The sequence below is a fragment of the Nycticebus coucang genome, chromosome 1 (genome assembly GCF_027406575.1).
Source record: "Nycticebus coucang isolate mNycCou1 chromosome 1, mNycCou1.pri, whole genome shotgun sequence".
NCBI lineage: Eukaryota > Metazoa > Chordata > Mammalia > Primates > Lorisidae > Nycticebus > Nycticebus coucang.
Window position 1 is genome coordinate 40483981 of NC_069780.1, and position 16072 is coordinate 40500052.

Consider the following 16072-nt stretch of genomic DNA (forward strand, 5'->3'; position numbering starts at 1 on the left):
TGTCTGTAATCATTTCCTTTCCTACTGCTGGAGTTGGTTGTACAATATATTGACTGTGTATCCTAGGAGATACAGAGGGTACACATAATACTCTCAGAAAACACTGAAAATATTATGTAGAATAAAGGGTATTAAAAACAGAGAGAGCTGTGGTTTTCAAACTTCTTTAGACTACAGATTGCCTCACCTAGGCATATATACACAGGTTACCTAATTGATCTTTTTCTTCTTATTCATGCAAACACCTAACCTTTTCTGATTGTGGGCATGATAAAGAAGGTGACTCTTGACTATGCTGCTTTATCATAGTGTTTTCAAATGCTGATGGCTCTTAGCACTCAACTTCCTACAAGAAGGATCCCTGGTGTACCTCTTCAGAATATCATGCAGTTTAAAAACATTATCCTGATAGCTGGTGATGGGGAAGACATTGCTGAAAAGTTATAATTCAGTCAACTTCAAAGAAGTCAGTCATCTTTAATCTTTTATTTTTAGGGTTTTCAGGTTATATAGCATTTGAAGAATTATATGACTGCAAACTATAAAAATGGCTAAGGTATGGATTTCTTTACTAAAAAGAAAGGAAGCTGTATGGAATAAGAATGGTAAGAGATATAGCTGGCAAAGTAGGTGAGAGCCAGATTATAGAGGATGTATTAGACATTATGTTAGACATAATGCTTTAGAAATTCAGTGGTTCAGAGGATGTATTAGACGTTATGTTAGACCACTGCTTTAGAAATTCAGTGGTTTAAAACAGCAATACACACTTACTATCATAATAGTTTCTCTGAACCAGAAATTCAGTGCTGGCTTAACTGTGCAGTTATGACTCAGAGTCTTGTGTGGTTGTAATGAAGATGTCAACCAGTGCTAAAGCCATCGGAAAGCTTTTCTGGAGTTGGAGGATTCTCTCTGAAAGTAGATTTTTTGTTCATTTGCTTGGCTAGTTGGTGCTAGTTGTTGGTAGGAGGGCTCAGTTCCTTGTTGTGTAGGTCTGTACCCTGTGTATCATCAGAACGTTCATTTCCTCCAGAGCAGGTGATCTGAGAGTCAGGAAGGCAGAAGGGCAGCAACTTTTTAAATCCCAGTCTAAGAAGCCACACGCGTTCAATTCCACTGAAATCGATGCATTAGAAGCAAACTAAGATGTCCTTCATTCAGGAGTAAAGGAATTAGGCTCCACTTTTTGAAGCAAAGAGTGTCAAAGAACTTGCAGACGTGTTGAAACTACCACAGACATAAAAAGAAGATTGAATTATATTGTGCTTAGTTCATTCGTTCATTTAAGAAATAGTTATTGGACACTATAATGTGCTAAGCATTTTTATAAGCACCCAATAAGGCCTCTCAGAGAGAGTAGCCCTTGTGTGGAGGCCTGAAAGATGAGAAGGACGTCTCATCTCTGCACCTGCTGTATCCACTCACCTCCTGTTCTCTCCTTAACCTCTGTAACTAGCCAGTCCACCAGTCCACTGGTCACTCAATCTCTGGGATAAAAATTCCTCAACTGTAAAATGATGTGTTTCCTTTTAGCTGTAACATTTTCATCTAGGAAAATAAAGTTTAATCATTGAAATCTATTTAGAAAGCTTAGCAATACACATATAAGACTGAAAACAAGAACAAACAAAATAACAATAGGTAGTTTACAGGTCTATTTATATATGCACCATTTGGCATTTCCATAATAAGTCTCCACTCTTTTGGTATGTTTCAGAGAATGTGATTTAGCTTATGCTTGATCTATGAAATTACCTAGGGCCTATCTTTAGCAGGGTGATAATATATTATAATGAATTGTACTTTTCTGTGTTGCCATCTGGCCAAGAAATCATTGAATTTAAAAAAATTTTAAGAACTGAAAGAATTCTTTCAACATGCTTTATTGCATTGGCTTTTACCCATGTTCAGCGATTTCTCTTACTGTTCTCTTTTGCTGTTCAGCAGACTTGTCATTAGAAGAGAACAGAATTCCCCAAGTGAAATACGTGTCTACAAAGACACTTCTCCTTCCCCTACAAATACCACATCTCTTGAAAGACAGAGAAAATGGAATAAGAAGAGAACAGTGGAGAACTTTTTATTTTCTGCAATTCTTCTGTCTTGATTTTATTGAAACCTCCTAATTCTCTCGCTTGGGCCAGAGTGTGCCTTCTTCACGCTGTTACCTTTAGTGCTCTGACAGCATTTTCCTCGGGTTTCTCTTTTGGCAATTATAGTCTCCTTTGAGTTATAGATGATTCTATACAGATGTATTCTATGAATTCTGCTGTATTTTCTGCTCTTGAGAGGAGGAACAATATTATATTCATATTTGTTACTTTCAGAACGTTTAGTCTAGTGTCTAGCTGGAAATCTTTAGAACAAATTCGGTGCTATTAAAAAGACTTCAAAATGAATAGTAACATTGACATTTGTATTAAGATAAAAGTAATTTTATATGATTGATTTTTTTTAAGTCATCAAAGTGTTTAATCTTCATTGGTATAAGGGAAGAATAAAGTCACATCTGCTGGAAAAATTGAGATTGAAAAGTTAAGATTTTTAAAAATTGGTAATAATGATGGTTCTTAGAGTTTTGGTCCTTGTCTAAAACATTGATTACTTTGCATGTTGATAATATTTGTCTGTGCATAATTTCTTTGAAATGGAATACAAATATCAATGAATTTAACTTGCTTTAAAGATGTTCCCAAAGCTTCAATAAATCTACATTTGATAGGTAGAGATATAAATATTTGCTCATGCTCAATCAGTTTGCCAAGATAACATAATTACTAAAACAAAGTCCTACTGGTAGTTAAATCCTGATTACTGGTTCATAGTTATATTACTAATGTAAATAGGAAAATTAAGGAAAACTTATTTTGTAATATTTGTGTTTGAAATTTCTAAAATATAGCACAATTTCTATATTTTAGGAAAAGCTTTGTGACTATTTAATAAATTTGAGAACTATTTTTAATAACTAATAAATGATACAGACAAAAACTACTTCTAATCTTTTTGATCTTGAAAAAGTACACTTGATCTTAGCCAAAAGGCCGAGAAGTGATTGATCTTGAAAAAGTAAATACATGAACATTAAATTACATTTTAAAAATACCAAAATTATAATAATACTTGTAATTCTCACTTCTCATCAGGATTACTATAAACACCTTTTCCCCACTCTTTTATATTAAGATCTGGCCATTTTCCAATCCATCCCTCTCATTTCTGGCAAAATAGTATCTTTAAAATGCAAATATGTGCATGTCAACCTCATTTAAAGAACATTTACTCCCAAGGCTTTCAGAATAAAATTCAAACTCATCGGCAAGGCAAATGAACTGCTCTTCACCTCTCTCGGCCTCTTCTCCATACTATGAATTATTGGCAAGTCCTGTGATTCCTCATCTCGTGGTGTTTCTTTTTCTACTTCTGTGTCTAACTTCAGTGTCTTCCAACTGTCACTCCCAGTGAATTCCTCCAGATATAATTTCTTTATTCCGTTGAGTTCTGTGTCCTTCACCCATATTCTCTTTGTACCTACCACATAATTAAAAAAAACAAATCATCTACGCATTCACTGAGTGTAATACTGTAGTTTTCTAACTTGTCCCTGCCAACCGCTGAACTGCGAGTTCTACCAGGAAACTTGTCTTTTGTCTCTGAAAAATTAAGGCCTAGTAGTGAAGAGTCAACAAACACATTTTTGTTGAATAAATGTAACAAATGGGAAATGATTAATAATGACCAATGTGCAGGGGTTATGTTCAAAACATTTAATAACCAGTTGCTAGCGGTATCTATTGGTCACACTAGAACTCCTGTCACAACTGATGATGTTGTACTCATTAAACTCAGTAAGTATCAGCCTAGGCTAGGAATATATTTGACCTTTTTATATCAAAAAGGAAATGCCACATGCATTTTCATAACTGTAGGCAACCAGACTACTAAGACACGGAGACATAGTATCCGTTTGGTGGAAAGCACCTGGATGCACACACGCATACAAAGGCCAGTAATGTGGTGTTAGCTGTGAACATAAAGTTTTTCCCATAAAGTTTACAATGGTGTTAAAGTGCTGCCATGCCCTGCCCTAATTACCCCGGGGCACGTTTCACATTCTCCAGGGGGCTCTTTCTTGTTAAACAGCAGTAAGTTAGGAAATAATTTCCACCTCATTAGGACCTGTAGTAAATCTTTGTTGCCTTACTTCACATGTTTTGTGGCAGTAAACAGCTTTCCCCATCTTCTTTTTTTATTGTTAGTTAGCAACATCATGGGCTCAAGAGATCCTCTGGCCTCAGCAGTCTGAGTAGCTGGGACTAAAGGGGTCTGCCACTATACCCTACTAGTTTTTTCTATTTTTAGTGGAGACGGGGTCTTGCTCTTGCTCAGGCTGGTCTTGGACTCCTGACCACAAGCAACCTGCCTGTGTCAGCCTCTCAGAGTGCTGGGATTACAGGGTGGGGACACCACGCCTGGCATTCTCCATCTTCCAACCACCACGGAGTTGCCTTGGCTCAAGTTTCCCTCATTTTTCATCTACACTACTGCAAATATCCCACTTTTAGTCTTGTCTCCTACCACCCCAAAGCAGGTATCTGTTCATCGTCACAGTAAACTTTCTGAAATTTAAGTGTCATGATGTTCCACTCTCCCCCAAACCATTCAACATTTCTGCATCATCTGTAAAAAACTTTGTAAGGCAATTTCAAAAAATAAGCTTAAAAAAAATCACATGCTTAGGCTTCATGCATAGAGACTCCAATTCAGTAGGGGCAAGAAGGTAGTGTGGTACTTTGGCATTCTGAACAGTTTCCAGAAGAAATTCTATCACATAGCAAGGCTGAGGATCACTCATCTGCAGAATAGAGTCCCAGCTCCTGTACAGGAAAGAAGGCTGTTCGTGAAGTGACATCTGTCTGTCCCTCCCAGTTCATTCATTAGCTGCGAGACTTTGGCCAAACTGCCTAAGTGCTTTAGCCTTAACAGCCTCAGTCTCAATGGGGATGCCCATACCAATGTTACAGCAGTATTCTAAGTGTTTAGAGTTAGTATTAAGTCATTCATCACTCAAGCTAAGACTGTATTAATAATTATTCCTGGAAACTGCATAAACTTGGGCCGTCTCAGGTAAACCAGGACATGTGACCACTAGACTACGAAGAGATATCTTCAAAGCATTTATCACAGTGGATAACACAGAAGAAAGAAGCTCAATAAACCATTTTTATTTGTATTCTTCATATTTGCTCCTCTACTCTGCTGGAATCCCTGGCACACCGAGGTTGTGGCATAAGGCACACAAATGGTCTTCATGAAGTACTTTAACCAAGGTCATGGGTGTCTCATTGCCCTATCTCCCTTGTATACTGTATGTTGAAAGCCTTGAAATTCCCTCCCCCCCTTTTTTTCTCTACTATTTTAACCCACCTCTAACACTTGCAGGACCCAGGATGAGAGTGCAAAAGAGGCCCACTTACTATAAATATATATATATTTATATATGTTAATAAATATATGTATATATTTATTCTTATTAAAAGCTAACAAACTATTAAATAAGTATCTCTGACCTTGGAAATGACAAGTCCAAATTCAGCCTTCTCGGAATCCTTGGAGTCCCGCACAGGACTGTGTTGAGGCAGTGCCCCTCCTGGGGCCCCGCCCTACACGCAGCCCCTGTTTTCACCCCTTCTCTGGCTCCGTCCCTCTCATGGGACCGTCACTGTAAAGGTGTGCACACCCCGACCTGTGCATCTGCAGTCTCTCCTACTTCTGCTCTCCCAGCAAACAATGTGAATGGTGTGTATTATATTCCTGCTGTTGCTAACAAATGACTACAAATTCAGTGGCTTAAAAGAACACAACATTTGTTTTGCAGTTTTGGAAAATAGTTTTACAGGGCTAAAACCAAGGTGCTGGCATTGCTGTTTCCTTCCGAAGGGTATAGTAGAAATCCTTTTCCTTGCCTTTTCCAGCTTCTAAAGCTGCATTTCCAGGGTCAGGGCCCCTTCCTCCATCTCTAAAGCAGCAGCAAAGCACTTCTCTCTTCTCCGACTTCCTGCCTCCCTCCCATAAAGACCCTTGTGATTATGTCAAGATGACTGACTTGGATAATCCCGGATAATCTCCCTATCTCAAGTTCTTTAACTTAGTCACGCATATAAACTTGTTTTTGCCATAAAAGATAGTAAGTACAGGTCCTGGAAATTAGAGTGTGGATGTAAGTGGGGGCTGTTATTCAGCCTATCAAAGGGAGCGCATATCAGTGTGCCCTTGAGAGGACGAACCCCAGGAGGAAGTCTGTATGAAGGGGGGGCATCACTCCTGGACACACCTAAGCAGGGATTCTGGGCAGCCAGGGGCCTGGGGGGTGGCCTGAGAATCAGGAGCTCTGGGGTCATGGACAGCATGTCTGCTTTCCCTGCCGGATGCCCTGCCCTGCTCAGTCAGAGGAGGATTCTCCACAGCGCAAGGCAGGGACCTTTCTCATGCAGGGGCAGAGGGATGGTACATGGCCTTTCCCCTGCTAATTTGGCAACGTGTATTTCTCTTTCCTTTGATCTGTCTGCAAGATTACATTGGAGGAAAGTGTGTTAGAAAATCGTTTTACTCTATTAAAAGTCCTTTTTCTCTCATTTGCTTTCCTGCCTTGTACTTGTCATGAAAGAGCCGCATTCCACACCCACTCCTTGTTTTTAACCGTCCTCCCTGGCTTTCCCTCCCTTTGAATCTCTAATTCTATCCTTCCGCCACCTCTTCAGTGTTCTTAAAATACACGAGATTTCACCTGCTGGTTGTGTTTTTAAAAACGCGCTTTCCAGCTAGCAAGCTATTCCCAAATCCTACAACATTGTTAATTTATTCATTTGATAATATTCCTTTTTTAGTTCTACATTTTCCTTCACCATTTGAAGCCTGCAGATTTTTTTTATAATCTAACTTAAAATTACTTTAGTTGTTCTACTTGTATACTCTGTATTTACATTTTGCTGGATCTTGGCCATTTTGAGTAATGGTTTCACTCTCATACAATGTATACAGAAGAATTTTTGTTTGAAAAAGTATTTTTTAAAAACTATTTTTTCCTCTTCTTTTAAAAAATCCTTGAACTCCCATCTCTGTTTTTACTTATTCTCATTAATGCATGGAAAGTTTAAGAGAATCGTCTGGCGTGCTTTTGAGAGAATTGTTGGGTTTTGAGAGTTTATGAATTATTTCACGGGTTTTCTTTTTCATACATTTTGTGGGTTTTTTCCTTAATGAAGCCTTACATATTCCTAAGGACCTAATAAAAAGAAAATTTGCCAATTTAAATATTTAGCTTGATACTTATGTTATAAAATGTTGGTAATTTAAAAAAATCTATGACTATATAGTAATGTTGTAATATTACCCTGGTGTGTGTTATATGAAGGTACATGTGGCTATTTTATTTATCACTCTATCTCAGTGATGACCCAGCTACCAGTGACTGAATTTTAGCAAACAATTGGGTGAATGACTATGAAAATGATTGACAGAATTTCAGAATGGCTTTTAAAGGAAAATATAAAGATGTTCAGTATAAAGACCAGGCTGCATCAATCAGAGCATTACAATATGGACTTTTTAATTCTCAAATTTGCAATCTTTCCTAGGCTACTCTGGTATAAGGAATAATTTATACCAGTAAAGTATTGTTAAAGATAACTGACTAACCGAACTGTGTGTATTCAAGATAACTGTGGCCTATTTAAATTGTTTCTGAATTGATAACTACAGAGAATGTTATGTAGATACTATTTATGTAGATGCTACATGGGTCATTGGGAAAGTGTTGAGATACACAAAAATCAAGAAATGTCAAATCCATGTAGATGGAAACAAAGTCCTCCCAGGAGCACCAATAAGACGGGCAAGTTGAAACTGGACAGGTGATCAGAAAGGATGCGTCAACTGTTTCTTGGGAGTGAAATAATGGACTATCACACAATCTGTCTCCAAATGTTCATAGTGACCCTTGTATATGTAGTGAGAATTCTGTGCAGTATAGAATTATATAGATATTGAGATACCAAATATATTAAAGAAATGATTTTTTAAATGCATATATTAGGTGATGAGAAATGTTGAGTCTCTGATAGTAAAATAAAGATGAGAAATAAGGGTAATTTCTTCTCCATCTCTTTTTCCTTGTTCTTTTTAAAATCGTGTGTGGGACTTGGTTCACCAAAACTTTTGTCGAGTTTTATAACGGTCCATGTGTGTATGATTTCCTTAGTGGGAAGGTACGTGTGTTACCTTGCTTCACTGTTTCAAAGACTTAGGTCACAGTGTTTGCTCTTGTTGTTATCTTCTCTGGTTTGAACTTTTTCAAGTGGTTGAAGATGTCTCTTCTAATTATTTTCCCTCAGAATGGCTTCACTCCTTTATACATGGCTGCCCAAGAGAACCACATTGATGTTGTAAAATACTTGCTAGAAAATGGAGCTAATCAGAGCACTGCTACAGAGGTAAGACGGCAGCCCTAGTGCATTGAGTTCTTTCATCTTAATGTCCGTAGTCTTTATAACCATCAGCAATGGATTGTTACTTTGTGTCAAATATGCCAGGAATGTTCATTTTACTGAGACAGTTTACTACAGGGCCATGAACAAATGACCCAGGCTTGTGTACACAGTTCCGTGCACACAATGCCTTCATTTTGGATTCGTGTCGATTTATTCTCACATGAAATCATGCTTCCAGCAAATTGTCTCTAAGCCTCTTGGAGACCTTATGCCACTCTAAAAGTAGATTATAGTAAATTTTACCCATCTCTTTTCATCACATTTTATTTGTGTTAAGATCCAATACAATTCCTTAAAGGAACAATTTTTAACCATCAGAAATAATTCATAATTATTTATGTTAGCACAATTTCATGGGGATTATGTCACTTGAAAAGCTGTTCATATTGAAGCACAAATGACAAATAGTTGTATGACTAATTCTGGCAACAATTAAATAGAAATCCATCTAGTTGTAAAACACTCAAGACCTCTGCACATAAGAAGAAGCTGGAGCAGGCAGACACTCTTAGAACATCGCCTTCCTTTCCTGAGCATGCCTCTTAATAAGTAGAACTTGCTTTGTATTTTCCTTCTCATTAAGGCAGATTAAGAAGCAGGTTTAATGATTGTCCAGACAGTGATTTTTAAGCAATGCTCCAGAGGCCTTTGAACTTGAAGAAAAGGCCTCAGGAGCCACGGGGAGGTTGGAAGTGGGTGACAACAGTGGAGGCGAGGGAAGGCAGCACCATTGAGATATGTCCCTCCTTGCCTCTTTCAACCAGAGGGTACAGGCTTTGTTTCTCCTATACCATATTTTTTAGCCCCAGTGATAAAAATCTTAAAACTCCTGACCTGAAGTATAAGATGGTGGATAGATGCCTATACCCCAGAAACCATCCTGATACTATTTAATGGCTTCAAATATGGCTTCCATTCTGGACAATTACATCTTTAGACAAAATAAACATGAATTCTCTTCAATGCTGCATTGGAGAGAGAGGTCATTTAAATCTATTAAATTCCTTTCCAGTCTCTTTGGGAGAGAACGTTTGCAATAACTTTCAGACAGTTTGTTTTTACTAGTTTGGAAAAAGAAAAAAATCCCAAGAAATGGTAATTAAAGAGACCTGTCTCTAACTGCCCAGTATGAAATGATTTCAAATTCTCTGTTCAGCAAACACAGATTTTACACTCTTGCCACATGGGTAATGTGTGATTTTTAACATTTGGGGCCTTTTTTCCCCTGAGACACCAAGTTTTTTTCATGAGCAGCATGTGAATACCTTCAGGCAAAGTTTGAGTGACTATATCAGGCTGTATCTTTGTATTAAAATCTCTGAAAAATATACCAAAATAAGGAACTCTATGTTTGTTTTATTTCACTTCCTTTAAGGCACAGTCACATACCGGATAAAATCTTTACACCAGACTTCTTCAATTCACCAAATAGATTTAATGTTTCTAGTGCATGATTTGGGAAAAGTCAGCTGACTGGCATTCTCAGCCGTCTCACGCTCTTTCAGGCTGGACCTCTGTGGCATTTCCATCTGGTTCCAAAAATACCCTTTAATATACATTGCCTCGGTGGAGGCCATTTACACTGTGATCCTTAGGAAATTAAAATCCTCTATGACTTCCATACAGATATATGCAGCTTTTTCTCATAAATCCTGAGATTTTGAACCCTAACTTAGACATGTAATATACCTGTTCTTTGTTTCATTTAAAAAATATATCATTTAACTTAAATTAACTTTTCCTGATTGGAAATACACGTACACAGATCCGCATACACAAGGTGGCCAAGTAATATGTATACATTTTAAGAAAGAAAAACCATATTAAAATTGTAATAGTAGATACTGATAACATTTGTTATCTTGTATATTGTATCTTGTAGCTCTTATAATTGCAAAAGTCAAATAGGATTTGAAAGTAACAATTTTAATATATTTTTTCCTTTCTTAAATTGTATATGTATTTTTGGCACCCCCTGTATTATATATATGTGTGTGTGCCTATATAAATATATATATAAAATACCACCAGCCCTAATAGTTATCAAGAAACACACCCCTGAACAAACTTTTATGCCTTCTTTTTTAGTGTCTCATTCTGTGTATCACAAGAAGTCTTTACGGGGCTGGACGGTTGATTACCACTTTGTAGCCTATCTGTGTTGTTCTGTGAAGTATCTTCTCTACAATCTCATCTGCACAGATATCACGAAGCCCCAAAAAGCACTTACCCTGAAGGAGCTGGTAGCCGTAATTTGCACAAATTAATTACGAGTCAAGACATTAGGACATTATAATAGAGAATTATGAGATTATTCAATATGACAATGAAATTCATGTTTGAAAAGAAATAATTAAAATTTTAGAATTTCCTATAGTCATAGCAATTAGCATTGGTAAATAAACAATGAACAATGAAGCTACTGGATTTTAATTTGGTTTCCTTTTCATAGAATCAGTTGAGGTACTTGAACAAGTTATTCCAAATATTTATTCTCTCAGTAAGTCTAGATTAGCATGATCTCCATGGGATGGACATCCAAAGTTAAATTTCTGAAAAGAGTTCTCTGTTCTTCCAGTACCTTCTTTATAGGTATATACACATCTGTATATGTGTATGTATAGAAATTAATAGTATATATGTATTATACTATATATAGTATTTCATTACTCTCTTCCTTCTTTGTAGATGTTAGCAAAATTGAAAGCAAAAATCTTTTTTAATTAGTTTCTGTTCTGTGAGCAAATGCCTCATCTCTAAGAAAAAATGAAGTTCATATTTTTAAATATAAACTATCACAGTATTGCAGGAGATAATAAATTTAAATATGTATGAGATAAAGAACCTGTGCTTTTCTCATTCACAGAGTGTTTAACTTGTGTCAAAGTTCTAAATTCAGGCTACTGTTTTTCCTCATAGGACACCACATCCTTTACCCTTCCATTCCGTCAAGTAATGTGTTAGGATTAAAATTCACTTCTTATTGTTGTTGTTATTGCACATGGGACATAATAATACACCTGAGAAAAATCATTTTCCTCAAAAGTCTGCAGTTACCTTTTATAAATTATTATTGAAAACAACATCGAGGAGTTTGATTGTGGTAAATTACTATTGTCTCTAGAATGCAATCTTTAAATGTGGCCTTCTATTGCCCTCATCTCTGCTCTGTGTAAATGAAAACTTCCAACACTGAAACTTGTTTTCAGACTTTGTGGATTAAGGGTTTTTTGGTGCCTAAATTGAGCATACACTATTGATGTTTTTCTATTTGTTTGTCGCTTTTCCAGGAACTGAGCGAAAGCATGGCTTTCTAAGTTTTCTAGTACAGTTATGTACCCTTAAATTTCCTCCAACTGCACATTATCTCTGTTATTGCTTTTTAAGCTTTCTATTGTGAAGTTTAGAACTGAATAGCTGATTTTTTAATATTACCTAGGTCATGTTATTTTGTATCTAAATGATCTAAGTAACATAAAATTCAGCTAAGTACAAAATTAATAAATTAGACTAATTTGCCAAAGAGTTTTAGATCATGCTATTTCTCAAACGTTCCAAATTGAATTGGTGTTAGACGGTTCCACGCCCAGGGTTTTCGTCTTCCCTAACCAATTCAGAGATATTTAGTTAGCTATATAATGAATCAGATATTGGCTGTATCACACACATATTAGTGATCATGTCTTTGATTCCCAGTCAGAGTTAGTCTTCATACTTCCTACCCTTCCCACTTTTCTGATTTACATAAGCAGACATTTATTAGAGTTGGTTTTAATGCTGATTTTCCCATTGTAAACACTCATTTGAGCACATTATGTTTGTAGTATCTATGCCTTGTTAGGGAAGGTGGATATTTCTCAAAATATGTAGAATAGCAATTAGGAAAGCAATCTGGTTATACTAATTCACCGTAAGACAATAATCTGCTTCTAATTTTTGTAGACATACATATTTTATGCTTTTGCTTATCACTCTTAATTGTTCCTTTAAAAAATTTGCTTGGAGTTGAATCCTAAGCATCCAAAAGTTAATAGAAGATTTTTTTTTCTTCTCCTATTTTCCAGGATGGATTTACTCCACTGGCTGTGGCACTCCAGCAAGGGCACAACCAGGCCGTGGCCATCCTCCTGGAGAACGACACCAAAGGGAAAGTGAGGCTGCCAGCTCTGCACATTGCAGCAAGGAAAGACGACACCAAATCCGCAGCCCTCCTGCTTCAGAACGATCACAATGCTGACGTGCAATCCAAGGTACAAGCTGGACACGCGGTGGAAAGGAGCTCTTGGCTGCCAGATTCCTCCGGGGGGATGATAGAGAAGTAGGCCACGGTGATAGTGCAAAATGACTTCTGGTTACGAAAAGGGATAAATTACCCTCAGAGGTATTTCAGGAAGAAGGGGACTGTTTACTGAGTACAGTAACCAAGCAATTAAATGTAAGATAATTTTCTTTAAAAGATGAGGTTAGGTTTTGGGGGAATCTGTTTACAGTCAGAAATAATAGAAACCAAATTAGAAAGATAACATTGTATTGTGTAGTGTCCTGGCATGTTGGAACCATATACGAGTTTTAGTGAGCAGATTGACTGTTTCCTTAATTTTGCATTGTGTAATGTCTTGCCTCTTTTTCCCACAACACTGCTTCAGATGATGGTGAATAGGACAACAGAGGTATAGTATTGTGGTTATACCAAAAGTTACCTTATTTTTATTTATTTTAGTTTTTGCCCAATTAGAATAAATGCTCACTAATTCATACTAATGATGAGAAATTCCATTCATGGGAAATTCATTTGGAAATTTTTCCCATGATTAAGGCAAATTGGTAATTCAAAATATTTAATGCCACAAATATTGGAAGCATTAATTTTATCAGTGAAACTATGCAAATTGTTAGAGTACAGCATGAAATGAAATTCTTCCTTGATCTGTATTTTACAAAATGAGCTTTGCTATTAACTTTTCCCAAGGAGATATATAATCTTATTTTCTTCATAAGAATTCTCAGGTTAGAATTTAGGGAAGCGAAAATTCTCTGACCCGATGTTTTGTCTTTTTATCTAATTGCAGTTACCTCCTTTTTCCTGTATGCTTTTTTCTCTTACCATATTGTATAAAATCAATAATATTTTTGAGCATATTATGAGCAAAGCAGTTTCTTTTTCTTGTAAGTCTCAAGAAAAAAATTTCTTGAGACATTTTCTCAAGAAAACAGTTTCTTAAACTGTTCCTTTAAAAAATTTGCTTGGAACAGTTTAAGAAACAAGAAAAAAGTTTCTTTTTCTTGTAAGTCTCAAAATACTTGTGAGTCTCAAAGTACAAGATCACATATTTTCCACATACCAAAATAAGTCATATCAATCAATAGGATTAAGTTCAGAGGCCTCTCAGCACAGCCTGTGTGTGTGTGTGTTTTGTAGTCTCTGCTTAGGCATTGTTACAGAGAGACAGTGAACCAAACATTACTGAAAGTATATTATAAAAATTAACCTATACTCAAAGGTGAGCGACTATGTAGTTTGCTTTTCTCTTTGCTGAGAGGGTTCTGTAGACTGACTTCTCATTTGATCACTGGGTGTGGAATTTTGGGAGCTGTAAGCCTTTGAGCATTTTTACTTAGTATTGACTGGGAGTAATGTTATTTCTAAGATTATTGTCTTGTTTATTAACTTATTTACCCCTTGAGACATCAATATAATTGAATTATTTGTATCATTTCTTTTGTTTTTCACTGGAAGCTAGATCAGAGACTTCCCCCATACCAAATAAAAAGCCCAACTTCTTGATGAAATTGTTTTAAACTGGAACCACCCAATTCCATACAATTGTTATCTTGATGACTGTTTTCAGTATCCCTAATTTCTTAAATGCTTTTTGATAATTATTTAAGATACATTGATGAAAGCTGCAGTTTGGGTAGATTTGCACTGAGTGGTCTATATTTCTTTGGAGACAATAGAGTAAAAAGCAGGAACATTCCTTTGTCTATAATCCTGTGGACAGGTGACCTCTGTCTTCCAGCTCCATGTTAATCAGGGAGGAATTCCTCTGTGTTGACCAGTCCAGGAATCTAGGGCATCATCCTGGATGCTCACTGAGGTCATGTCAGACAACAAATTAGTTTATTTTTGCAAATGATAGAAACAATATTGTTACATTTAAATGATTTGAAAATTATTCCCTGGCAGTCAATATATTTTCCAGAAATTAAATTGCAACTTGAATAATAGATGCACATATAGGATGTGCCTGGGTAATGGGAAATATCAAGAGAAAAAGGAGAAAACTGCAGTCAATTATTTCTTAAAATATAAAAATTCAACATTTTATAAAATAACAGCCAGGATATAGACTAATTTTTCCCTTCACTATGACCTGAATATTTGACATGATGTGCACGCAAAATAAAAATATGTTGATCACAGTTGTGGAATTTGGATTGATAATGAATTATTCCAATTTCATGTTTTGTTCTCTAAGTCAGAAATTATTTGTAGTTAATGTTGCTGATAGCACAGAGAAATTTTTCTTACCTAAGGTGTCTGAATGCATTTTTAAAATAAATTCTCCAGAGACTGTATATCAAGCCAATATAAAAATAGTGGTTGTGATTTAGAAAATATCTCTCAAAAACAATACAGTACACATTCTAAGTCCTTTTACGTAAAAGAGAGCAATAGAAAATAACCTGAAAACTCCAGAATGGGATAACCAATCAACAGTTTCTGTTTTTTGCATAATCTTTTATTAGGGAATGCAAATTATAGAGACTAAGAAAAATTACCAGATAATACATCTTTGTGTACTTTAAGAAGAGGCGATATGCTTCGGCAAAAATTCCCAACTAAATTTTCATCAGAAAAATAAGTGAAAAAAATATACTTTTCTTCTATTGAGATTTTCAGATTTATTTTTCAAACATTCTGAGAGTAAATAGTTCTCTAATGCCTATATATTTGTTTGTACCTGTTTGGTTCCATTACATTTTATTTTACTGACAAAATTTGGTTTAATTAACATTCAAAATTGGATTAAGCTGAGCTTATTTCTTTATGTTCATATTGATGCCAAGTATATTGTTTAATTTTTACTTTTTAATTCTTTTGTCATTATAAAAATAGTCTGATTACATAGTTGTAAAAGAAGATAGAAACATCGTGACAGTGTAAATGGTGTGGAATGAATTCTATATCCTTTGCAAGAATTTTTTAACATATTTTTATAGCTCCAAAAATGAATGCTGACCATGCTGTTTTTTTTTTTTTTTTAAAAACAAAACCAAAACAAATGTCTTGGTTTTGAATCTTTCTCTGAAAAAGACATTCTTTATTCATAATTATGTTAATCCTGTGGTTAAAACCTTATGTTGTTTAATCAAATTCTGTTTTTCCCTAATATGCTAAGCCAATTTGAGAAAACAGTGTTTTTCATTAAAAAAACTCCTAAATAGATAAATAATTAATGTAATTAAAAATGATATTGTCAGTAAATATAGGATACTTATTTACCTCTTTATATATT

The 16072-nt window shown here is 35.7% G+C and overlaps 1 protein-coding gene across 26 annotated transcripts in view; it reads left to right on the top strand.

Annotated features, from left to right (window-relative positions):
* The window catches only part of ANK2 (ankyrin 2), a 687167-nt gene that overhangs the window by 533650 nt on the left and 137445 nt on the right, over nt 1-16072 (top strand). For 17 of the 26 annotated variants that reach the window (XM_053568642.1, XM_053568030.1, XM_053568290.1 and 14 more), the window contains 3 exons: nt 8397-8495; nt 12617-12802; nt 13199-13222. In XM_053568642.1, coding sequence (XP_053424617.1) covers nt 8397-8495; nt 12617-12802; nt 13199-13222 — 309 coding nt within the window. The remainder of the gene's footprint in view (nt 1-8396; nt 8496-12616; nt 12803-13198; nt 13223-16072) is intronic. The other 9 variants (XM_053569130.1, XM_053569241.1, XM_053569307.1 and 6 more) reach the window with 1 other exon arrangement.